We start from the raw sequence: 26,911 nt of genomic DNA on the forward strand, positions 1-26,911 counted from the left end.
TTTTCGAGCAGCCTAGCCGACAGTCACAGGAAAGAAGAAGAAGAAGAAAAAACAAAAAAATATCTGTTTCGACGTGTCTTTACAATCTATTTTTTCCGCCGAGAGCTCCGCTGGCGCTGCTGGACGACGGCCATAAAAGATCGACCCATCTCAGGCAAAAAGGGACTGGAGGGTGTGGTTGAGTATGTGTCTTTTTCGAAAGGACGAAGGAATGAAAGAGAGAGAGAGAAAGAGAGAAGGTCTATCTGCTTCTTTTTCTTTTCCTTGCTCTCTGGTTGGTTGAGATAATGGTGGGGGGACTTTAGTATATATATATGCATACACGGCGTTTTGAAGCTTTGCTGGCCCTTCTTTTTATGGGTTTTCTCTCTTGTCTCACCGGTGCTACCCGCCCGAACTGATTTCAGTGAACTACTGCCCTCCGTCCTGAGCAGATCCCCGCAGAGCTCTCCATCTTGATGGTTTGTTTTGTGCTTGTGGCAGTGTAAACGCATCACACACACACAAAAGTGTTTGTTTTGTTTTTATTCCCCCCCAGCCGATGTGCGTTGTTGTGTGCAGTTTGTTTTGTGGAACATCGGTGCGCACACGCGCGCCTGTTGCGTCGCCAATGTGCGTGTTTTCGTCGTCACGTGTGATGCAAATCTTTTACTGCCTGATTGATTGCAAAGTTGCTTAAACTTGACCGTTGCGTTTCATTGATGCGTAAAAGACAAAAGTCCTTTGTCTCTTTCACGTGCACTCCATTGATATTTTGAGTGTGTGTCCTGTGTGTGTGTCAGTTTGCGTGATTGGAAATCTCGTCGGTTTGGTTCGACGGAGCTACTCTGAAGGACACATTTGAATATTTCTAATCCAAATTCGTGAACACAATCGTGGTTGGTTCGTCTTGTCTATTTTAATTAAGTTTGTTGAAATGCGTTTTGGGAGAAATTCAAACGAAAGGAGTGGCCCGTCAGTGATAGGAAAGAAAGAAAAAAAAAAGGGCTGACTGCTCGTCTTGCGTGAGTTCCCGTTCCAATCCAAAACGACGCCCGATTTGGGACCTTTTTCAGATTAACGAACGTTTCAGTGGTAGATTAAGTTTTTTTTTTTTTTTCTAAGAGACGCTGGGGCAGTACGGTTTAACTAGCGTGAAGGATAACACAGACGTCTTAACTTCATTGCGGGAATCTTTAATTAAGGGGAGGGGGGGATTCTATGCGACCCATTCGATTTTTTCTTTACGTCGATCGTATACGTTTCGTTTTCACGATAGTTTGAAATGGAGACGTTCTGTCATTGATTATCTTCGACGAATTCTTTTGCCTTATCTTTTACGTGTAGTAGTATCAATAGCCTTTGTTTGGGATTCTTTTGAAATTCTATAAACATCATTTTCGGTAGCGTAGTGTAATCGAAAGAGTTTGATTTTGATTAGCAATCATTCCGTTTTCCTTTAACATTTGTTTGTCTCCACCTCTACTTGGCATTGCGTCGGAAAGCTATCAACATCATAATTAGTATTCCATTTTCATATTCATCGTCTCATTAATAAGCGGGAGAGATTCTTTGATCGAAAACGGTTACGCTTAGAATCCGAGCCGCACCTCAAAAGCGTGACTGATACTTCAATCGACTGTACCAGTCCCGAAAAATGATAAACTAAACGGGGAGGGGGGAAATACCGAAGCGAAGAATCATCTGTTAGGAAACAAATCAGTTAGAAATTTCTTTCTTTTCTCATTTACTGCCTTTACAAAATTAAAACAGAACGTTGCAAGCGTATTGCATAAGTTATCGATAAAAGCCCTGGCGTCTGGATCAATCTGATGGGAAGATGAGATGGTGTGTGTAAGTTAAAGGCATTCTTTGTCTAAACAAAATTGTTGTTTTTTTGTTTTTCTCGAGAGAAACCAAACAAGAAAAATCACCTGTTCACATACCGTGCGTCAAGATGAAGGAAGACCTGCGTCCATGTAATCGTAGACACCTGACGTCTCCTTGGCTCTCGCTGATTCTTTTGTCTTATTTGCTTGTCTAATATACTAGCTGCATTATCCTTTTGTCCAGCTATTACACATAGTCACGAGCGTAGTATATTGGACGGGTTTCATTCGAGACTGAGAAAAAAAAACAAAAAATCAGACAGAGAGACGGAGCGTATGTGTAATCTGATTGGTTATAACCAAAAAGGTGGATGTAGAAGAATAGAGAAGAGAAAAGAGTAAGACGTCTTATATAGCTCGTAGGTGTTAATCCTTCATGTAAATCAGTCCGTCTTATTGGCCGTCTTTTCGGATTGGAATCGGTTGGCACCAGTTCGGTCGTGAAAGTGCGCCATCTCTGGCGTGAGCAGATAGCCCCACATCTTCGACGGGAAACTCTTTTCGTTTTTGTTTTTGTTTTCTTCTTTTTTTTTCTTCTCCGAAATGTGTTGCAGCTATATAATTTATATATTCCGCGTTTTACTACCGCTCGGCCACTTTGGATTGAGATGATGAGACCCTATACCACCACCTTGTTTTATAAATAGTCATCGTCGTTGTCGTCTATTGGCCGCCGGCTTGCAGTCGTAAAAATGGCGCCTGTGGTGATGAGACGGTCGAAATCGTGGCTGTGCTGGTTAGCGATTTGGATGGCGTGCGCGAATGTGACGAGAGCGACGGGAGGTATTCAGCCGAGCGGTGAAAGTGGCAACCACGCGGCCGATTGGGCCTGTCCGCTGGAAAAGTGGTCGCTAGAGGAGCGCCAAAATCGTTCGCAGGTGGTCTTTACGGCCGTGATTGAATCGTGCCAAACGGCCGTCGATGCAGGGCAAGCCGTCGATGACGATCACGAACTTTGCCAGCGCTATTTGACTCAGCAGTCGCATGATCACGCCATTGTAAGCGATGCCGATGTGGCGATTAACGTTCGAATCAAGAAGGTCGTCAAGGGACTGGATCGCATGTGGGAAGGACGTCGGGTGCTGGTCGAAGGTTTGAGGGATCCGCGCATTTGTCCGAGCCGCGTCCGGCTCCGTGACACGCGCATTTTCCTGGCGAGTTACGTCAATCAGCCAATGTCATCCGATGACGATGAAGCGATGGATCCCGTTCACGATCATCGGCCGATCGATTCAGCTGAACCCGTTCGACTACGCCTCAACTCGAGCTTGATGTCCGTCAGTCTGCGTCACTTGCAGCAACTACGGGCATTCAATAAAGGTAGTTGTTTGTTTTTATTCAATTTTGTTTTTTCCTTATTTTCCCCAAGTCCATCATCCATCGTTCCATTTCTTTTCGAGAAGTCGAGCGATCCCATTTTTCAATTATTATTTTTTTTTAAATGCTGCTTTCATGATTTTCATGACCTGTTTCAAAAACAAGCTCAGTTTAATAGGGCTGTGTAATAAGACGGGCCAGGGACATTAACTTGGCCTCTCTCTTTCACTGGGAACTGTCTTGGCGTCCATGCCGCCGGATCAGGGAAGCTTTATTAGGAGTCGTCGCTGACAATCTCGCTTTATTCTTCGTATATATACATTTTTTTATTTCGCCGAGGCTATGACTATATTTAGGTATAAAACGACTTGACGATACTGATAATCAAGTTTGCCTTAACCCTTTTCTTTTATCGAAACGTTGCGTTGACTTGGTTGGCAGCAGCAGCAGCAGCACAGGGAGCCATCAACCATTTGCTTTGAGTTCTGATAAGCATGTGGCCGGCTGTCTGTTTGAATGACGCACAAGTAGAAGGATTGAAGACAGCGAAGAGGTTTGATGGAATTTTCCAAATCAAGAAAGAAGGAGAAAGAAGAAAAAAAGACAGCTCTGTTAGCGTGTAGTTACGATAACTCGGTCGGTTGCGCGGCTACAAGATTGAACGACGATTGCCCAGCGCTGGAAGAGACGAATGGAAAAGGATATGAATTCTATCTGCGCCGTTTTATAGAGTCATCGTTTGTCTTTCTCTCTCTTTCGATATCGTAAAGCCTACAAGGGGAATGCCTTGATAGATGGAGCTCTCTTTCTGTGTTGGCAACCTCTAGGGAAATTTTGCTAACAGTTTCGATCCGCTCTTTTACCCTAGTGAACAGAAAGTAACGTCGCGTTAAAAACGAGTGATTTACGATTCGTCGTTTAAGACCTTGCCGTGTTGTAGTCGGTACACGTGCACGGTACATTTGACGGGGATTTCGATATCGGATCTGCTACTTGGCCCCTGAAGTCACGTAGCTATTTTACGATTCCCGACGAACAATACGGGAAGATTACCACCGTTGGATTATATTCCTTCCCATTTTTTATAGCATCGTAACGTTTCAAGGCTTTCCGTGTGGCATAAAAAAAAAAAAAACGGACAGCATCGTGCGGGATCCTCTCAATAGGAATCGCCCGTCCCGCGGCCCCAACTTACTTACCGTTCCTGTAGATGGCATTCAAACGACTTGTCTTTATTCTCATGTCTCTCCTCCGAGTAACTATGTTTTATAGTCTTCCCTTGACAAATGAGCGCTATCACTCCGGTCCCTAATATTGTAGTATAATCTTTTTCATAGAGTTTCGATTGCTCCCTCCGCCATGTTATTAAGCTGTTGATGGCAACATCGCAGTAGATTATTTTTTTATTCTCAAAGAGAAATGAAAGTATCAAATTATTGAAGTGCGTTGCCTATCGATTTTCAATAGCGTTCGCATTTCTTTTTCGTCCACCAATTGAAGACATTTTCGATGGCTGTGGCAACAGGTTACTTAGGGCGTAGGGGATGGATCAAGTGGATGAATCGAGTGGTAACGGCTAGACACTCTTGTTTAATGTTGAAGGTATCGGGACAGCTCTTGTCTAAAGCATTTGAAGATTTTGAAACCCCCCTTCTATTCCCGAACGCGTTCCACCCATAAACCCGCTAGCATCAATTCGATCAAACGAAGAGAGGGAGGAAATTTAAAACTGGAAATGCAATCCACTTTGAGACTGGAATTTATCGAGAAAGAATGAAGTGGATTTGAAAGAACCGTTCATCACAACACTTGGATTTGTTGGACACAGCAAAGATTCTATCGGCTGACTGACCGAGTGACGTTTATCTGATGATGGAGTTGTCATGGCGTGTCAATAATGGGTCGGGGAGCATTATTCTAATGACGTCGGAAGATGGCGGCTCGTTGCCTTCTCTATAATTGACGGGTCCACTATTGCCAAACACAGGCGCGCGTGCAACAGCCGGCCCCAGTCATCTTCCACGGTCCGATGAAATATAACGAAATGATCACGAGAAATAAATACATATTAATGAGTTAGAAAGAATAAAGGGGGGGGGGGGAGAGGGTGCGTCTGTATCTTCTTTCCTTCCGATAATCTTCCTTTTTTTTACTGTTTCTTCAATACGCTTATTTATTTATTTATTTTTCTATTTCCATCAGTTCTTTTGTTTGGTGGTAGTTATATATAGTCCATGCGAAGACGAGCCGTTCCACCTCTTTTTCTTATTGGAGTGCTATTATTATTTGAGTTTACCTCCTTTACGCTGTAGGTAGTTTTTCTTTTTCTGTTCTGGAAGAGATTCTCTCATCAAACGAAAGTGGTTAAAACCCGTAGCAAAGGTGGGGGGGAAAAGATCGTGGTCCGCCCAATCCCGTTTCAGATCCTGCGTTCTTCTCTCCTTCTTGTATGTTTCTTATTTTTATCGCTCCGTCTGGCCATTACAAGGCCTTTGTAACATGATTTCCAACTTTGAAGGAGGCAGGTAAACCCAAAAAGAAAATGAGGGTGTTTTTACGAGAAAATCCATTATCGTATAGTAGAGGAGGTATGCAACCTCGTCGGCGGGAATCGTGTTGACTTTGCTTCTTCGTACTGTCCGATCCTTGTCGTTTTCTTCGTCGCCTTCGTCGCAACAGTCACAGCTATTTTATGAAGGCAGATACAAAAGAAAAAAAGAAAGGTGAAAATAAACTCAGATGACATTCGTGTTCCCAAAAACCACCAGCCCAATGACCAGTCCATTCTTGACAACACCACACGTGAAAAAGAACTCCCCCTAAAAATGGGAAAACTGCCATAGGTCTTTGATACCTTTTCTTTTTAAAATGTAGAATCCCTTTCAATTATTCCACAGGGCGGGGAGGAAAATGAGATCTGGTTGTGCGTAGCGATCGACAAACGACAGTTTGCCAACCCTACGCGTCGTTATTGATTAAAATGTAAAGTATGACTTCCTTCAGATGTTGAATTGGTACGAAACGGAGGCAGCAGTAATGAAGAAAAAACGAAGTGAATTACCATACTTGTTTGAAAAGATAGGCGCCCTACGCCTCTTACTCTCTACTCCAGCGCCTCTATACAATACTCTTTCACGTACTCCATCACGCCCCTCTTTAACGGCTTCCGGCGTGTGCGAATCACCTCGAGGGAAACGAGCTTCATTCGAGTTTCAAATGAAACAGAACTTTTGCCATAGGTATATATATATGTGCGCAAGAGCAACCGTGCTGACACATGTCTCGAGGAAAGATGATCGAAGTGGAAGCGACGACGGATGGGCCGGATTGCTACTGTGATTCATCGTCGCCGCAATCACCGTCTCACGCCGCGGCAATTTCTAAAGAGAAGTAGCTAGAGAGACGGGGAGGGGGGAGGATAAGGAAAATAATCATAAAAAGAAAACCGGTTTACACTCACGTTTTCTTCATTTCAATCTGCCGTGTAGAATCTGCCTGTGGGTTGCAAAAAAAAAAAGGAAATCATTTCAGTGGTCCTACTTGTGTTTGTTATTACCTTGTACAGATAAATCATGCAAGAAGATTGAAACAATCAAGATGAAGGCGTTTGGCACCATGACCGAATATGGGCACGCCTTCCACGCCATCAAGTTTTTTTTTTCTTTCTTTTTAATCAGCACGAATGTTTTCTTCGGTAGTTTTACTTTTTTTTTTTCTTTTCTTCTTATAAGTAAAATGCCGTCAGTTCAAACTGTAATAGAAAAAGAAATGTTTTATTTTTTTACAGACTAGTTTTAATTGGTGGGACTGAAGACAAAATACGGTCATAAAAGATGATGGTCGAATCGCATAATAATAGTTGTTTGCGTGAACGCCACATCTACGGACGTAGCGCTGCATCCGGACTAGACGGATGAAGGTCGCCTTATTTTCTGTTTAGTAAAGAATATGAGTGGGAGCTGACAGTTCCGGCTGGGAAACTTTCAGCGCCAACGGAGCCGATGCTGATTGCAACGCATCGTGTTTTTGGCAGTCCCTTCCGCCTTGGCTAAGGGAAGGAGATATTGGGCGGTTCTTCCCCTAACCGAAAATCGGGTACTGGGAAGGCAAGAAACAAAGAAACAATAAAGAGAGATCAAATAAAAAAAAGAGAAACGAATAAAGAATTGGAGTAGAACAAAAAAAGGCATACATATCTTATAGATAGGCTCTCGGCCATTGATTTGCCAGCAGGGGGCAAGGGGGGTTATAACAGAGCCATCTGGACAATACATCAATCCGTCTTCCAAACTTTTTTTTTTTTTTTTTCTGTTCTCCAATTCTTGTTCCGTTCTTTGCTTTACTGAGCAAATAAATACGTAACCCCACTCCGCGTGACTTCGATTCTCCTTGTCTTTGCAACATGGAACTTTTTTTTCAACCCCCGATGTTGACCGGGGCTATTTTGCTTGCTATTCTTTGCTTCAATCTTCTGTCCGTATGCTGACATAAAAAGAACAAGAGCCCCTCGTTATTTGCTTCTTTCTTTTTTTACCGTTCCCTCCAGCCGTATACTGTAAACGTACCTTTTTTGTTCCACGATGAATCCATTAAATGAAGAGGGAAAAGGTATGAAAAAAACACGTGGGATTTGAACAGAATGGGGTTTTTGTTTTTCTTATATTTTTGGCAAAGAGCAGAAAGAGTCGTATGTTTCGTGAGTATATCGGCAGGTGGTCGATGATCGAGCCATCCATCAACTTGCAGTTTGATCTGCTCGTGTCTAACGATCAGACAATCTATGCAGAATGCTGGGCATGATACACACCAGTGTCTTTTGGTTTCCATCGATCACGTCTCCGTCCATCTGTTGTGCTAGTACGTCAAGTACGACGACAGCAGCCATGTACGAATGTGATTCGAGGAAAGAACAGGGCAAAAAAAAAAAGAACCCTTTTCAGGATTCGAGATTCCCTTTCTATTTTGCTGTTTCGGTTCTCAGCGTGAAGCCTTCAATCATTCAGCGCCACGTCCTGCGTGTGTTACCCCCCTTTGCTCCATTTGAAATAAAAATCGGTGGGCAAGGTTTTTCAATTAACAGTAGACATTGTGTGCGAAGGCGAATCGATGAATCAATGCTGGTACGATGGCAACAACAATGTGTGTATCGTAGGCCGGCCAACCGCCGCTAGCGACACAATTGGATCACATTCTGAATGATGATTGGTTAAAAATGAAGAATCTTCAGGATCTATCGTTCTGACGGTAATAAAGGAAATGAGGGGATTCAGAGTTTAGACGTAGGAAAAGAAGAAAAAAAAAAGATGGAGTGAAAGGGGAGTTACCTTGTCGGGGGGGAACAATCACTATGCAGATGAAGTTAATGGTCCAATTTGTACCACCCGCTGCGCTCCATTCACTATATGCCCACCTTTTATTTATTATTTTTCTTTTCTTTCGAATTATTTTTTTTTTCTTCTGCCCTCTACATATTTTGTAAACAGCTGAGTGTGTACTGAATGTTCCACTTAAGCCGTTTCTGGCAACAGCTGATTCTTTTGTGTAAAATGTATTCGCTCTTTTTCCGCTCTTCAATTTGTTTTTCCAACGTTTGCTGCAAAATAGTGGTGCGAAGTAGTGGACCCATCGCATCCGCTGGCTTGTCTCACTATGGGGGGTCAGATTGTTCGGTTCGTTCGAACAGGTTTTTTTGATCGATGAGGCTATACCTTTCCTTATTTTTTTCCTTCTTCCTCAAAAGGGTACTCGTTCATGAAAGTGGTCAGTATTGAAGTAATTTTATCCATCAGCAACAAGCGATTTTTTGTTCTCCTAATTTATGAAGAATAGCGCTAGAAAAAGGAGTGTTTTGAAAAGCCCTCCATAAAGGAATGTCTAATTAACTAGCGCTCCTCCTACGCCGATTTCGTTCTTTTCTTGTTTTCCTTTTTCCCTTCGAACGCTCTATTAAAAGTCACTACAGAAGAAAAAGGAAAAAAAAAAAATACGATCAGGATGAAAGGCGAAAGAAATCTTTGCTTTTTTTTCGATGCTCTTAACTAGGCTGACATAAAAGAAACGAATGGAACTGACGACAAAATACTTTCCCTTTTTCTCCCTCCTTAATTAGCACCGACTTTGGCGTTCTTTGTCGTCCGTTACCGACCGATTTTCCGTTAGATAAAAGGTTCTATATAAACTTGGTTCGTTTTTTGTTGTTGTTGTTTTCATCCCATCTACAGCTAATATGCTCCGTATGTTTAGCGCTAAGTCATTTTCAAAGCGTGAAGTATGTTACGCCCACGATTCCAATTTTTGTTTTTTCGCCGTTGGTGTGAGGTGTTTTCGACGGCCTTCTCTGTCAGCGACGTGCATCTAATTGGATTAGCTGCCTTTCATGCCACTTTGTGTCACTTCAATTTTTTTTTTGCCCTCCGAAAAGAAATGGCGACTTGCAACCAATCTTGGGTGTTTACATTAGCGAGGCCGTTCCTCTGCATGAATTCCTTCCTCGCCAACTGTGAGAAAAAAAAAGTTCTCGACTTGCGATCGAACAATACCAATTTTCTTTTGGTTTTTCTTTTTTTTTTTAAATACCGATCGCTCCGAATTTAATCGTGGAGAAAGCACCCGTCAATCGATGACAGGTCAATAAGAGGATATTGCATGGAAAGGTGACACGGGGATTTTCCTAAGACGCAGTTAAAATTGCGCACACGTAGCGCAGCATTTTGCCTGCAAAATGAAAAAAGAAAAGCGTCTGCGCTAGTCGTCAACATCGGTTTATTAGCTTTCCCTTGTAATATGAAGGGACAACAGAATGTGACGTATGGATTTCAGGCAGTGTTCGTACGTGGGAAGGGACGTAAAGATCGGGAACTATAAATGTTTTGATTGGAGTTTACGTCGTTTCTCTGCCTGTCGAAGAGCCCTTGATTCCATTTAAGACGTCCGCTGTGTCGGATTCGACAGCGTGTTCATTTATTGCATTGGCGTTATTTGCTTTTAGACGTCACGTCGCAGTAGCAGAGCAAACGTTTCCGAAATTTATTTCCTTTCTTCTTCCCCCTTTTTGTTTAAAAAAAAATGGGTAGCATGAAGGAGATAGAGGTTAGTTATTTTCCATTGCGTTTGGTTTGTTTAGCTCTTCAGAATCGACAATTCAATTGCCGGGATAGTCCAACGGGGGCTTCGCTATTGCGCACTCGATTGGTTGAAGTGGGAATAAGTAGACCGGACTTGACTTGATTATGATTCCTTCGTGGTGTGAGTTTCTGTTGCCATAAAAAATTTCAGATAAAAACGGAAAAAACTAATACCCGGAAAGAGACGCACTAGAAAGACGAATGAGGCGCCATTTACGTCCCACGGTTAGCTGTTCAGTAAATCATGTCGCACTTGTTAGCGCAGCATTCTTGATAACCATCCATTAAATAAATTACAACCATACCCGTTGATTCAGCAGTTAATTATTTTTAATCCGTTTAATTTCATTCAATTTTTTTGCGTTTACTTTGCAGATGTTCCTTACGACAGTCGATCGGTTACAGCTCCTTCCATCGCTATCCTTGAAGGTTAGTAAATAAAAAACACACGTTCGTGTTATCGCTTCCATAGTTTATGCCGTCAATGTTTTGTTACCAGCCTAAATGCAATTTAGCAACTTTTGGTTGAACTTTAACTTGGTTAATCCGCATCGAAACATCTATATGCAAACGTAGATTGCTCATCAAAAAACATTACTATTCTCTTCCGTTCGATGACGTCTTCATCTTTTTTGTTTTTTCTGCAAGTTATTTCCACCTCGCACTATCCAAATCCTAATACAGCCGGCTTTGTTTACGGTGCGTTACCGGATCGCTGGCGTTGTGCTGTGATGTGCGACGCAATCACGGAGTTTTCCACGCCGCGTGTTCTCTTTGATCGTTGTCGTGATTGAATGGCCCTTTTCAACAACAAAAAAGAAAAGAAAAAGAAAGAGGGAACGAGAGTGGGAGGGATAGACGATCACGGACGTCCACGACAAGAAGAAAAAGAACGTCGTTCAAGTACATCGATGGTCTAGTCAAATAGCCACCAACAGACATCCCTTTTCGTGTGTGTGCTTTATTGGCGTCACCCTCCATCACAGTATCTCTTGTCGTCCCACGTACATTTCTATCTAACGGTTATTTTATGGTAATTCCGTCCAGTTCTTTTTAGAAAGAAACATATCTCTCTTCTCTTTTCCCCTTCAGTTGACCACTAGGCTCACTGGCGTATTTGAATTCACAGTTTGGAAAGCAAAAGATATGAGAAGCGGGAGGCAGGATCACTCGAAACGAAATCATTTTCTACTTATATATTTTCTTCTCGTATTTTATTTTATTTTTTATTTCTTTTTTATGGTGTAGGACTTGTGACTTCCCTGTTCAAGTATAGACGTGTTTTCCGTCTTTTTGGGAGGTCTATGTTGACGCATCGGACGCATATTGGATTCTGGTGAAAGATGAGAACATCGCACACGATCTTTATATACTTACCATTTAGGAGAGACAGGAAAGAATAAAAAAAAATGGGCCAGTTTTTTTTTTTGTGTGTAACTGTCGCCTTCGATGTTCTATTTTCTTGTTCCAAAATACGACTGATCTCACCATGTTTCTTTGCTCATCCTAATGAGGAAAAAAGGGTCCGGCTCAACGACATTAATACCCCGCGTTGACCATCAAAATCCTTACGACCGTTCCAACACAAATCTTCGAGGATGAAGTTGGGTTGTTTGTTTGCTTTTATTTACAGGACCGCTCTCCTATACAACTCTGGAAGTTTCCCCCCTTTTTTTTTTTCCCCGAAGTTTATCAGCGTTTTCCTTTACATCCTCTCTTTTCTTAGTTGTGTGTTATTTCTCATCAGACCGGGAATTTATAGCGACTTAGTGAGTGGCAGCATCAGCATCAGCTGCGAGGATGAGGGATAAACAAAAACGAAACAATGCCTGTTCTTGATGGGAATAATAATGGAAAAATCTCTATCTGGCCAAGCGGGCTTCTTCGACACACCAACGAAGCCTCTGCCCGTCTCAGCTGATGATTCAATCACGCCGAAAATTGCCTCCTCTGCTTTTTTCCTTTCCCCCTCCCTCTTCTTTCACCCATAAGACGAAGACAAAAAGAAAGGGAAAGAGAAAGAAAGCTAACACGGCGGGTTGTCAAGCAAAACAAACGAGTCTAGAATCGAAAAAAAAAAAACAAAAAATCTTGCAAGTAGCCTAATAAAGTGCAGTACTTTGTTTCTGGCAGTTATACCAGGGCCGGGGCCCTGGTGTTAACTTCGTTGATAATGTATGCGAGGGACTTGGTCGAGTATGTATAGCTCTAAAGCTAGCTTTTTCTCTCTGTCTCCTAACTTGCTGGGTCGGAGGAGAAGCTACTGATCCCTGTCTCAGCCTGCCTCTTTATTACGTGGTCTTAATTATCACAGTACGACCAGTGGAAGACGAGAACCACATTGACAGGACCCAATCCCGCAGCCACACCAGAGAAACTACACTCCGTAATTGGCCTGCAATAATACTATCAGCTTTACCCTGGGATTGTCAGCACCCTTACTCTGTTCAGTCTTTCATTAAGCGATCGATATCAGCAGCTCACGCTACACACACACATACATTATCTTATCTCATTTTTTTAAAGAATTCAAGTGGCACTAAAGATTTGCAGAAAAGGCACGAAATCGGCAATCCCACCCCATCTTTGAATTTATTTTTATTTTTTTAAATCTTTCCCAACTTTTGTTACTTCAGCTTTTGTGTTTCAGCCACCAGCTTTTCGCCAACATTGGCTTATCACAGGGCGTAAAGATGACGTGGGCTGAAAATCAAACGTGTGCCAATATCGATGGGATTTAGAGGCAAGGCGACAAGGAACTAGAGAAGAGAAAGAAAAGCAATCGATGCAACCACTCTCTAGAGTTGGATCCACTTGAATTGTATGGAGCCAAGGTTACCAATACTATCGTATTGACTGCAGCCATCGCCAGTTCTGAAAACTAGTTCTAGTTCACGATTGGTCTTGCTGATGATGTGTGCAGTAATCCGATAAAAGATATCGGCTATCGAGTGTTTTAAACTCGGCCATTCTTTTCTCACACTGTATACGCACAACTGGATAGTCTTAAGAACGAAGTAAGCGCCAACTTTTGAAATTGCTGGGAACCACAGTTGGATAAATGGGCCATAACTCGCCCTCGCTGTTGTATTGAAGAGGTTTCTTTTGTGTTTCCATGCCGATTGCGCCGCACATCGTCGCCGATGTATACACATCTACGACTTACTAAGAGCGATAAAGAAATTGAAGCATTTTCTAGCTTCTTCCCCCCGTTTGCCTACTTTTTTGCGCCACCCAACTGACGGCAATTCCCGCGTGATGTATGGCTGAGGTTAAAGGATGAGGGGGGACAAAGAACTGCTGCTCCCGTCCATGAAAGCAAGAGTGAATAAAGGGTTGAGCTCGGGCGGGGTTCGTGAATCGCACCCCACGGAATAGTCGATTGCCCGGGTGGCAGTCGCTGTTTTTTGTTTGCCCTTTCTTTACTCTGTATGTGCTGTGTATAGGACAACCCACTAGGCCAAACCTTCTTCCCTCCTTCCGATAACCGAGACCAGAAACCCTTTCCCAACCAAAAAGCACTTTACTGCATAAGGGGACCTCGTAGTTGTTTGAACGACGACAAGGCGTCTCGACGCCATCTCCTGCTGTCTCCCGCCGTTGAATTTTGAAATCTTGGAACGCACTCATCACTTGTCCGTCAGCGATGTCTGTCTTTCACGCTCCATTTCTCTAGTGCAGTCAGTGCGCGCGCGCGGGATTCTCCCTTCAGTTCATCGTGACAGAAGAGAAAGAACGGGGAAAGAAAAATACACACACACACACAAAAGCAAACAAAAGCGTGCAGCTCAGGAAGGCTGACCTAGTGTTGGGGGTAAAGGAACGACTACCTTTAGTAAGTCGGCTCGACCCGAACGAAGCGACGGCTTCACGAGTTCGATCCGCGTTCATTGATGCGACATGGTTGCTCGACGCAATCATCGGTTCTTTTCCCCCTACAACAGACGAGTGAAAGCTTTTCAATCCGGTGCTTTTTGACAGCGATCTGGAACTTTGTTGAAACCTTATTTCCCTAGTCGAAACGCTTTTTTAGAAGGTATTTTCTTCGGGCCGCTCCTCGAAGATCATTTCGTCAGCCGGAAAAGACGTCAACGATTCCTGCCGGCTGCCGTCGGATCTTTGAAAGCAGAGGATCCGGGACCAGTGGACGTGTGGAAATGGCCACCTTTTGACTTGCACAACTAAATCCCAATCGTTTAATTTGTTATCATCTTACTCTCGGTTTTTTTTTTGCGCGCGCGTATTATTTCATTATCTGAGATTAGTGTCGTCACAATTGACTTTTTTTAATTCGCTGCTCCCGGTCGCGACATTGCGCACGATCGATATTTGATTCACGTGAAAGACATTTTGACCAGAAAAGGGAAGAAGAAAAAAAAAGAGCAGAAGAAACTTTTACAAACATTTGTTGACCTTTCGAACAAAGAAGCAAAGGGAAAGTGAAGTCCAAGTTAAAAAAAAAAGAAACAAAATATATAGCAATCTCGTTTTGCATACTTGCCTGAAGCGACGAAATCTATGGATCGGTTCGTTTACTCGTCTACTACTTCGTGAAAAGCCACCGGCGTCAAATGTGACTCAACAAACTCATTGCATTTTTCGATCCGCATATTTTTTTTTTTGCTTTCCCTTCACTCACAGAAACCGCCATCAGCGAAACCATTTTCCCATCGAGTCGTCAGTGAATGTGTTTCGGTCGTATCCATTTAAAATTCGCCGATGAGTGGGAGGCAGTGGCGTTTTTAGTTGCGATTTTTTCTGCCGTTGCGGGAAAAAGAAAAGAGAATCGACTACAATTTGCTGACATTCCACGACGTCATGTTGGTGTCGAAATCGGCACCGTTCCGCGCCCTTTTAACTTATCTTTTATGCTGGACGTGCTTCAGTGGCTGGGCTGCCGTACTTATGCTATTGTTTTCGCGTCCAACTGATTCGTGTTACCTGTTTCCCGCAGACAAACCGGACCCTTGCGCCGACCTCAAGTGCCCGCCAGGAGCCAAATGCATCGCTGCCGCTGACGCCAGTTCCGCTACCTGCCAGTGCCCCACCAAGTAAGTCATCCTATTTTCACATCTTCATTTTCGGTTTTACTCTTCGTTGATTTCACCAGTTTGGATTGCACTTAACAAAGCCAAACAACGGTGCGGCGGTATACTATGCCATCGGGGTCCAATTATACATTGTAACGTAGTGCACGATTATTTTGCTTTCTGTCATCCATGCCGTACACGGGCTTAACAATAGCATTTACCCGGCTTCCAGGAACAGATCGATTAATATCCATTAGTGTACACATTATGTGTTATCTGTTGTTATCAACAGTATTTAAATTCACCTTACGCGTTCCTTTCGTTTGCACCGAACGCATCAACTTTTTTGATGCGTGTTTGTTTTCCCCATTCTAATGTTAGAAGTGATTTTTCTGTCTCGAATGCAAGGACAAAAGACCCGTTATATTTTGTAGTACAGCTCATCCCTCACGATGACACAGAGTACAAATTTGATCCGGACCAGAAGACAAAATGGATTTATTTGATTTTTTTTTTTTTCACGTGATAGCCAATGAAAACCATCCACGCGAAAATTGCGAAATCCCCATTCGACGGTGGGGGAAACTATCAATTGTCGTAGAGAGCTTCCTTTACCGCAGCGCACCATCCTCGTGAAGCACCATTACTTTGAATCAAGTTTAGTGGTAGAGGCAATTTCATTGAGTGGTTACCAAAAAAAAAGAAGAGAGTAACAACAAAACAAATCAATTCTTAAAACAGTCTGTGGGGCTGTGGCCGGCTATAGGTGTGTTTGTGGTCATGTGTTGCCATCAATTCTTGTGGAGTGAAAAGCCATTTGCTTCTTTTGTTTTGCACTTCGTTAACACCGACCTTTACGCAAACTTCCCGATGGGAGGAAGAGAGTTCCGGAAGATATCTGAAATCCGTTTTGCCTCGTTTCCGTTTTCACATCAGCAATAAGTACTGCTGCATGTACACTTCCTCCAGCAAGATGAAGAATCCCTCAAGTGTCGGCTTTTCGGCTAACGTTTATTTCAAATCGCTTTTCCGTTTTCTTCCTCCAATCGTGTAGCATCCTTCATTTCGTCAAAGTGGGGAAGGAAAAAAAGATGAAAGAGGAAAGACTAAAGAAGAAACATCTTTTCCTATTTCTAACTCCTTGATACAGTACAGTATTTTATTTATTTCTTCTTTTTCGTCCGTATTTCCCTATACCGTTTTATCCTTGAAATGAAAAAAAATCATAATAATAAATCTTCTAATGTCGCCAATAACGTTGTGACGCGATCGATCCAATTCGACAGCGGAGATGCCTTGATGGCATAGCGCTATAGGATGATACACCTCAAGCGGAACGGAAATGTTTTTAAGCTTACGTAACCTTTTCCTCTAGTTTTTCTTTTTATCCCGCCCACCTCCTGACACCATCGTGAAGAACAAGAAACGGAAAGATTAATAAATGCGACGTCCGTTTATCCTGACACATCCTATGTTTGATTGCGTTACGATGAATCGATAATACGTTGGTATGAAAGTCGAACAACGCAGCCGGCGGGGGCGGAATGTCATTGGGCCAATGTAGAAATATCTAGAAGCCCAAACGGTATTCAATCCATTGCTGTCTGTCTTTCGAGATTAGGGAAAACGTAACAGAAGTGCATAGGCCAGGAGGGTGGCACTGAATTAACATGTTTAGGCCAACATTTTGTGTTTCTCTCGTAATAAACATCGTTCTGCACCTTCTCTTTTGGATCGTAGGTGGGTGTTTTCCCTCTTATCCGGTTGCCTCTTTCATAGCACTGACGAACGGGTGGGCTAAAATAGGAAGCCCAAGTAATCCCATCATCTCCACTTGACTGACTGGCATCCAGAGATCAAAGTTCGTTATTGAGAAAACAAAATTTGGCGAGGAACAAGAATTTTCTTGTTATTTCACGCCCACCGTGTTTCCTCAGCAACACTGCATCAAGTCAATATTTTTTTTATTTTTTTTTTTTACGTTGGGGGGGACGGGAGGGGGCATTCGTATTCCGTCAGATAGGAGTCACGTAGTCGCGCTAGTTTTCCTTGCCTTTTCTCCGTCAAATGGTTTAACCACATCGTCGTTTGCAAAGGATGGCAGCCGTACGTACTATATGCGGCATGCAGTCTATTCCGATGGGGGAAGTAGACATGGCTTGGATATGGATAAGCCCCGGAGGTGGGGCCCCCACTAGCCCAAATAGTGACATTAAAACGTAGGGCGGCTATTCACGTTCCCTTTCCTGTCAATCGACCGTCGTTCCCTCATACTCGAACGTCCTACAAAAAAAAGGGAGTGATCAAAAAAGAACAACGTACATCGACGTGGTAGGTCCGCCTAGTCGTATTGTGTACATGTGTACGATAACAATTTAAATTAAATTGAACAAAACTGAATCACGGTTTGATATGGAAGCGCCAAACAGCAACCTCCGCGTGATTATTAGTTCTGGAAAATAAAAACGTGTCATAACCAGTTGATGTTTGGATCGAAGCAAGGGAAAAAAAAAAGTTGAAAGAAAAGAGGCAGCTGGGCTAGTACATGCTTATTGATCGGTGCCTCTAAGCCGGGTAGACGCACCTTTACTTTTTCACGTTACCATCGATCCTTTTGAACTTTCGTATTGGATGGATGAACTCCCAATGAATTTTTCCCCGGCCTACTCTAAATACAACTTTGAAAGACGCACACAGCGTGCGTGAGTTAAATTGAAATAATTCAGGATCCCATCGAACAATCTTTTTCCACTACTTTTCCGTACAAAGACGTCATAACTTTATTCGGGAATTCATCGAATTTTTAAAGACGGCTTTTCATCCATAACGGAGGCATTGCTTATAGACAGCAATGATCTTCTTTCACCAACCTCCCACACGCTCGTTATTATTTCAATATGATTCGGTTGGTGACTGTGTTTACATACGTATTCAGTCTTATGTAGTTTTCTTTTTCTGTTCTTTTGTTAACATAACAGTTAGTTGTCTGATACAGTAATCTGTACATCTTTGATGGGTTCTAGGTGCTCGAGCTATGGTGACAGCGTCGGTTCGCGGCCAGTCTGCGGCGCAGATGGCAAAGATTACCCAAACACGTGTGAACTGCACAAAAGCTCTTGCTTGGCGAATCGAAGGATTGACGTTAAATTTCAAGGAGCTTGTGGTAGAGTCGCTAGTTTATTTTCTTTCTAAACTCAATTGGACATCTACGATATGACGCCGAGTTCAGCAAGACATTTGTTCTTTATTCCTATCAGATCCTTGCGCCTCGATTGAATGCCTATCAACATCCGTCTGCGTTCTGGATTCGGAGAGAAAACCCCATTGTCGTTGCGGCGATACTTGTCCGTCAGATTTCCAGCCTGTGTGCGGATCGGACGGGCGGAGTTACAGCTCTCAATGTCACCTGATGCAGGAAGCTTGCCGTTCCCAGCGACAACTGCGGATCCTTTACAAGGGTCTCTGCGAATCCGGTATGAACATCTCTTTCATTCAATGATACCATAAACTATTGTTATTGTTAGACCAAGGGTGTCCTCTATAGTGTGGCAAAGAATTGGCATAGAAAACCATAAGTTCTCGCGTACCGTTGGGGTTCTAGTGATTTTGCAGGTGCATGGATCTTCTTCTTTTTTTTTTTTTTTTTTTTTAAGTAAAAAGTCGTGCTCCTTGTGGCATGTTGGGGTGAACGGGTCCAAATATTTATCTTTTAGGTTGTCGTGACGTTTTGTCTCGTTTGGAAACGGCAAGAAAACCAAAGAACATGAAACAAAACGCGGGCAACATAGCGCACCCGATCTGGCGTATGCACGCGATCTCGGAATCCTGTAATCCTGTTTGCCATCAGAAATCGAAGATGCCGCACCCAGGAATCCTCATTTTCTTAAAAACGAGACAAAGTTTTCCAATCGGATTAGACCGTAGAACCCAAAAGTCCTTTCTATTCTCTCCGTTTTGGGCCCGCTATTCGTGGCTTAATTTTTGCTCATTTCATAGACCAATCTTCCTTTTCCGGAACGAAAAGGTCTCGCTCGTATATACGATCGTTATGGTTGATGGAACATATTTGTTTTTCATTCTTCTAATTCTTCATTTGGGTTCATTCCTTCACGACATACGGTAGGTGTGCACCCCTGTAGTAAGGCCGGTTGCGAAGCCGACGAGGAGTGCCAAGTGGACGAAAAAGGAATGCCGCAATGCCTGTGTGTAGGACCCTGCCCACCAATCCATCGTCCCGTCTGTGGCTCGGATGAAATGACTTACTCGTCAACCTGCGAGCTCCAGCGCCAATCCTGCCTGAAGAAGCGGAATATCACATTACTATACGAAGGAGTTTGCGGTAAGTTCACTCCTGTCACGCATTCACCTGGAGTTGCTCACCTTTATTTTTCGCTATTTTGTGGTTTATTCCAATTTTGCTTCAAAGATAACTGAGACTTTAAAGCGCTTACTTATCTGCGGACTTTGACTGTATTGTCCTACACGACTACTTTATATCGCAAATTTCGGTTAAAAAAATGAGAAAAGTGGACGGTTTTGCTTTTATTTGTCAAAAGGCTGAATCTCCATTCGTAGCGGGAATGCCATTATGCGCTTCACAGCACGCCATCGTTTCACTTAGGATAAGCTGTTGTTTTTTGTTTTTGTTTTTTTTTTTTGCTTTTGATTTTTTTTTTTTTTTGTTTTAAAGAAGAAAAAAAAAGACACGAACAACGGTGAAACGAACGTACGGGAATTTTCCCATTCTTTTTTAGGACTGTAATCTTTTACAGCTGAAACAGCACAGTGGAAGGGAGAAATTGGGAGAAATGTAGTGGGGGCGTTAACTGGATTTTTTCTTGTCCTTTTTTCAGGTTCTTCGGAGGCCTGCAACCATTTCCGGTGTCCAACGGGAGGATATTGCGTCGAAACTGCATCAGGTCAGCCGAGTTGTCACTGTCCGCCATGCGGCGGTGAATGGGATCCCGTTTGCGGCTCGGATGGTGTTACTTACACCAATCCGTGTCGTCTTCGTTACGAGTCGTGCCGCAACAATAAGAGTCTCTCCATCGTATACAAAGGCCTTTGCAGTAAGTTTAACAACAGAAAAAAAACTAACAAAAACAAATAATGTATTTTTAGTGTCGTAAGTACGTTCCATGCAGCATATAGCTATGCAAAATTGAGTTAACGCATCATAGAGAACCCATTCTGAGGCCGTTAATTGGGCTCTTTGTTCTCTGCAGTTCATCCTAATAAAAAAAGCAAACATTTTGAGGGTGTTTGTGTACCGTAGGAAAACATCGCAATCGTCATTAAAAAAAAAAGTTGTCGAATGGAAACTACCTCTTTGACTGTTTTCATTTTGTTGAGGTTCTTCTAACAATTTCTTTTCGTATTTGACGCGCACGCTGCAGATTTGATTGATGACACGAAAGAAACAGGTAACGACACTTTTAAAGTACTCGTTGACGTGCATTCGTGAAAGCTCTACGTTAGTTGTCATGGCATTAGCTTGCACAACTTCATAGTTAACCATCACAGCTAACTAACTAAACGTAACCTTTGAGAAATTTAGATAATTGTGGAGGGTAGAAAACAAACACTAGAAAATTCCTGCACCAGACCAGATGATTGTGCAAGAGAACAATGTTTTTCACACACATGATTTTCATTTCAAATTCACAAGCACGTATGCTCACTCAATTTTTTTATTCGAATTAAATTTACGATTACGTTGAATGGGATTTCTTTTCCAAGTTTTTGTTGTTGCGTTAAACAATACTGACGTACTTTGCATCTATATGCCGATATAATTTCTTCCAAGTCGCTCACGTTACAACTGATGACCTTCATATCGTGTTGCCTTTTCACCGAGTTTTTCATTCAAAATTATCTCTTGCAGATGGATGCGACAAGAAGCGATGCGACTTCTACGCCACATGTGAAACGGACGAATTGGGTCGAGCCGAATGCGTCTGTCCCAAAGCTTGCGGCAAGGTACTTTTTCAAAAAAGTTATTCATTGCGTTTCTTTATCTTGATATTTGTACGTTTTTCGCTCACAGTTGGCTAACGCTGAAGTCTGCGGTACAGACGGCATCACGTATCGTAACGAGTGCGAGTTGAAGCTGGCCGCCTGTCGTAATCAACAATTCATCGTCGTAGCTTCGAAAGGCGATTGCGGTTTGTTCTAACGACGGGAACATGGATGTCACATGAAAGTATAATTTTTCTTCATTTTCTTTATTTTTAAATTAGATTTGTGTAAAAAGGTGCGCTGCGAGTATGACGCTCGATGCGAGGACGGCATCTGCGTGTGCCCGACCAACTGCCCATCCCCTATTGAACCGCCAGATTCTGAGAGGGTTGGTGATTTGGGAATTTGTGCCAGCGACGGTCGCACCTACTTGACCGAATGTCACATGCAACGTGCTGCGTGCGATCACGGCCTTGTGCTGAAGGTACTTCACACAGGACCCTGCCCAACTCCTCCGGCCGATCTCATCCTGGCCGCTTCGGACTATCATGACTCGTCTAGCTCCATGTCCTCGCCATCTCACAATTTGCCTCCTCGAAAATGCCACTGCAACAAGCAAGGTAGAGGGTTTCTCGTCCCCCCCCCCCTCAGATTACTGATTTATTCATTGTACTAGTTGACTTTCCATATCTTTGGAAGATTGGTGCTTATTATTCCATTCACGTCATCATCATTTACAGGGTCTGCGGATGGAGCTTGTGATCCAGTGACATTACAGTGTCGATGCCTGGCTGGTGTAGGAGGCAGGAGTTGCGATCGATGTCTCTCGGGATACTGGGGTATTCACTCTGTTGGAAAAAACGCCAATGGCTGCGAACGTAAGTACCATCGTCCACGAGAACGACGCCAATCTACTTTATAATTTCCTCGCCAATAGCGACCTCAATTCTGGATGTTGCATGTCAGGGTATTGCAAGCGGATTAGGTTTAAATATCTAATGAAATCAACAAGGAAAAAAGTAAAAGAACAATAGATCCGCGTTCGTAACAAAGCTCTTGGATATGCCAGCATTTTAAAGCAGAATTTCTTCATCTGTTCAGTCGTTTCACTTCTTTATACTCTTATTCGTGAGCAGGCTCTTCATTAGTTATTTACTTGCTCTTTGTTACTTTTCAGCTTGCGATTGCCATCGACTGGGATCGATCCGTGCCGACTGCGAGCAAATGACGGGCCGTTGTGTCTGTCGAGCTCATGTCGTTGGCCTGAAATGTGATCGCTGCCACGACGGACAATTGGTAGATAAAGTGCCTGGTGGATGCGGTGGATACGGAGGTAGCGGTGGGGCAGGAAGCGGATCTGACGACGCCCTGGAGAGCGAATCGCGCCATTGTTCCGATCTGACTTGCCGTTTTGGTGCCATCTGCCAAGACCTGCAGGGTCAGGCGGTTTGCGTATGTCCAATGGACTGTCCGGTGGCTAGCAGCGCCGAGCAAACGGTTTGTGGCTCGGATGGCGTTAGTTACGGGTCAGAATGCGACCTTCGCTTGGCCGCCTGCCGCAAGCAGTTAAACGTAGTTATGGCCTATGAAGGTCCTTGCTCAGATGATATCATAAATACCTCGGCCGGAATGTCTCCGCTCGTGGCCGAATCGGAAACGGCCGTATCTAAGGCAACCCGTCATGTCCAAGAAACGGACGTCGCCTTATTGGACTGGGGTCGCCGTGACATTGTCTCCCTCAGTCAGGTCGGTTCGCAAAAGGCGAACGAGTATTACGGTTTTTCGCAGCCTGTCTGGAGGCCGACGGCGAGTAGCGTCCATGTTCGAGGATTTCTTGGTGAGTCTTGCACTGACGATAGCCAATGCAAATCTGTAGCAAACAGCGGCTGCTTATTTGGTGTGTGCGGTTGCTCGGATGGATTCGCCGAAGATTCGGATCGTAAATCTTGCGTCGGTATGTTATGCGTCCATTTATTTTTACTTTCTTGTCAACGATTGACCTCTTTGTGTTCTCTTAAACGCAGCAAATATTGCGTCAACTTCGGGATCAGAAGAATACGGACCGGTCAGGTTGTCATCCTGCAGCTCGTTCCCTTGTTTGGGAGGTGGGACCTGCCAACCACTTGGCATGGAATCATTTGTTTGTCTTTGCCCAGCTGAACGAACGGGATCGCTCTGCGAACGCGCTCTTTCTCAATCAGGTGAAGTAATCAAAACTCACTTTAATTTGTGCCTAGAGGTGTATCACTTATCCGTCTCTAAAACTCAAGACGAAGAGATCGTTCCGGCCGAAACACCTGCATTCCACGGTCAATCGTTCGTCGAACTGAAGAAAATGAAAGCCCAAGACAAGTTCGCCATGGAAATAGAAGTTCAAGAGTCTTTTAACAGATGGTATTCTACTGTATGCACAGCAGAGGAAAGATTTCGATGCTGATTACATATCGTTGGCAATCATAGCAGGGTAATGAATGATAGATTAGATTGCTTGCCGGATTTTTTTTTTTCAAATTTAAACTTATCTTGGTTTTATTCACTATAGCCATGTCGAATTGCGTTTCAATCTTGGAAACGGTCCTGTAGTACTTCGTTCCCTGCAACCAATTCGCTTGGGTCAATGGCATCGTGTAGTAGCTCAGCGTTACAGACAAGATGGCTGGCTACGTCTGGACGACGATGAAGATGTGGCCACTACGTCACCTGGAGAACATTCAACTCTCGATTTGGATACGAACTCGTTTCTAGGTGCCGTACCTTCTCATCTAGCCACGGCCAGGTATAATTTTTATTTTCATCATTCTGCTAGTGTAGACATCATATGCAGATAGATTATTAACTCACATTTATTTGCAGAACATACGATCGAATCGGGACAGCGTCGGGTTTTGTAGGATGCATGCGTCGCGTGAAAATTGGACGTCGCTCGGTGATTTTCCGTGTGCCTCCGGAAGGCCGTAAAGTGTCGCGAAGAAACCGCCAATTTGAGGAAAAAAAACGACGAGGCAATGCGATTGGTGGCGTAAGCAAATCGTCAATATCGACTGTAGTGAAGATGAACGGTATAACACAATGTGGCGAGAACCCTTGCTGGAAAACGCCATGCGCCAATGAGGGCACGTGTGTGTGGAAAACGGGTGACAACTTCACCTGCATCTGCCGACCGCAATTCACTGGTAACCTTAATTACGTCCCTAGCATTCTCAGTTTAACTGAAGTATTTTTTATTCATATTATGGCATGTTTTACTACAATTTTATTTTATTTCATATTTTTATTTAGGATTAACGTGTGAAAGTGCACTCGACCTCTGCGCGAGCTCTCCTTGCGCCGATGGCTCAACTTGTACCAGTTCGAAGAATCGTTTTACGTGCAAATGTCCTCCGGGAAGGAAAGGATTTCTCTGTGATCAGCGTAATTTATTCTCAGGCCCTTTTCTCGGGCAAATTCCGATTTTTAACTCAAATTTTCTTCCTTTTCGATTGGCAGATGACGGGATGAAGCACGAAATTCTCGTACCAGAATTCAATATCGTTCATTCGTCGACGCCAGCGTCCAGTTATGTATCAGTGGCACGTTCGTTCCAAGTCAGCCAAAATTTAGACTTAGAGGTGTGGTTTCTTAGCCGTTCCTCTGATGGCATGCTTGCCTATTCGGCACGTGACGAAAACGGACGCGGGGATTTCATCTGGCTAGCGCTCATAGGTGGCCGCGTACAATTCCGTTGGGATTTGGGCAGCGGCGCTGGAATCGTCACGTAACCATTGACACAAAATTATAATTAAAGAAAACTGTGCACATGTATAACTTACATAAAACGTGGTTTTCCCTAGCTCTCCGGATCGGGTCAAGTTGTTCAATTGGCATCGCGTTTTGGTGAGTAGGCGTGGCAAGGAAGCCAGTATCCGTTTAGATGATGGTGCCACGAGTGAAGGCCGTTCTTTGGGACCGCTTTCCGAATTGAATCTTGATATTCCTCTCTTCATTGGCGGCCTAAGGTACAATCTCGTTTGTCTCAGCTAAATGAAAATCTATGCTAATGACAGGTCATTTGTAGACCAAGTTTGGTTTTGCCACGTGATGTCCCCAAGTTGGACAATTTGCAAGGCGCTGTTCAGAGAGTTATCGTTAATGGCGAAGTTTTTGAGAAACTGATGGAGAGTGAGGCCGAGCAGCAAAATGTGGCCGTTTATAGAGGCCCACCTTGCGGTCATATGCTCGCCACGCATCCGTCGTCGTCCCGCACTTCGGCTCATCCTGTCAATAGCAGAGATTCGTCATCGCCTTGCCAAAATGGTGGCGTCTGTCAACCACTCCTGGCCAGCTTCGTCTGTAAATGCCAAACGGGTTTCCTCGGAAAACGCTGCGAAAAACGTAATAAAAAACTCTTGGGTAGCCATTAGATAGATATATCAGTATTAACTCATTACCCCACACATTATGATTAAAATGTTCCAATGATTTAGGCACGGACGCAGCGGAAATCACTCGGCCAATCAAATTTGATGGGAAAACTTTCTTGAAATATCCAAATCAATTGAAAGACGTGTAAGTTAAAGCCATTCGTTGCTTTTGTCGGTAGTTTTTTTTTCCTCTGTCTTAGTAGTCCTTCTTCCTCTTCGGTTTTTGATTGCTCAAAGGTTTTTCTTCTAGAACTCTGGACTTCTCTAACTATTCTCGACCAAAAACGCAAAATTTGTGGGTGACTAACAATACTTCTGACGAGCTCTTCGAGTACACTAACGATACTAACACTACTCTCGAAGCTTTAGATATCATTTATGATGGGCATTATGTTTTTAATAACGAGAGGTAAAGACAAAAACATAAACAATCATCATGATCAATGTACGCCTCCATACTTCTGTGCTTGTTTTAATCTGATGACGACCTTACTTAGCGGTAAAAGCCAGCGATCCAATCGGTTCGAGTTACGCTTCCGAACGGAAGCAGAAAATGGACTAGTTCTGTGGCTGAGTCGGGGCCAGTCTCTACAAGCCGATTATTTTGCCTTAGCTATCGTCCATTCGCGACTGGAGCTCAGCTTTAATTTGGGGAAACAGTCGTCTTTTCTTTCTGCAAGATCAATGGTAATTTATGCACAAAAATCATAGACATTTGGGACATAGCATTCTGTAAATCTGTTGGTTCTCGCTTCGTAAAGGTGAATGTAAGCGACGGTCATTGGCACACGGCTGTCGTCGAGCGTAAGAAACGCTTAGGTAGCATCATTGTCGATGGAGAGAAGGCTGTCCGAGTTACGGCCGATCCAGGGGCCACCATCCTGAATAGTAACGGGAAACTATGGATTGGTATGAAATGTCTTTAACGTGAAGGGTCAATCTCTTCTTAAAATATATTATTATTGCCGAATTGGGGCAGGTGGCAGCTCAATACTCCCACCTGGTTTGCCTTCCCCATACTATGAAGCTTTTGTCGGATGTATGGACTATGCCAAAGTGGATCGACATTATTTGGATTGGCATCGGCATGGAGACAACGCCATTCTTCACTACTGTGAAGCCACCTGATTTGCGGAGAAAGCTGGAGAAATGGAAAGGTGACTCGTACCAGTTACTGCGTTAATAGAAGGAACACAACTCGCTATCGGCAACCA

The 26,911-nt window shown here is 43.5% G+C and overlaps 1 protein-coding gene and 1 long non-coding RNA gene across 2 annotated transcripts; both read left to right on the forward strand.

Moving 5' to 3' along the window:
* Window positions 1–397: 397 nt before the first annotated feature.
* LOC116919456 (agrin) lies at window positions 398–25,846 on the forward strand. Its single transcript, XM_045170406.1, is given in 24 exon segments — window positions 398–878; window positions 2,516–3,188; window positions 10,685–10,738; window positions 15,264–15,360; window positions 18,363–18,502; window positions 18,597–18,812; window positions 19,463–19,678; window positions 20,193–20,408; window positions 20,736–20,762; window positions 21,224–21,318; window positions 21,386–21,503; window positions 21,579–21,917; window positions 22,038–22,175; window positions 22,475–23,251; window positions 23,322–23,498; window positions 23,568–23,668; window positions 23,670–23,761; window positions 23,840–24,073; window positions 24,151–24,470; window positions 24,577–24,708; window positions 24,784–25,051; window positions 25,128–25,292; window positions 25,352–25,668; window positions 25,761–25,846. Coding segments are annotated over 23 exon segments (4,953 nt in total). The 5' UTR covers window positions 398–878; window positions 2,516–2,560.
* Window positions 10,775–14,861, forward strand: LOC123470284. The gene is made up of 2 exons (XR_006643913.1): window positions 10,775–11,342; window positions 11,402–14,861. It is a non-coding gene; the product is annotated as an uncharacterized LOC123470284 (long non-coding RNA).
* Window positions 25,847–26,911: the final 1,065 nt, after the last annotated feature.

This window comes from Daphnia magna, linkage group LG3 (assembly GCF_020631705.1).
Source record: "Daphnia magna isolate NIES linkage group LG3, ASM2063170v1.1, whole genome shotgun sequence".
In the NCBI taxonomy this organism is placed as follows: domain Eukaryota; kingdom Metazoa; phylum Arthropoda; class Branchiopoda; order Diplostraca; family Daphniidae; genus Daphnia; species Daphnia magna.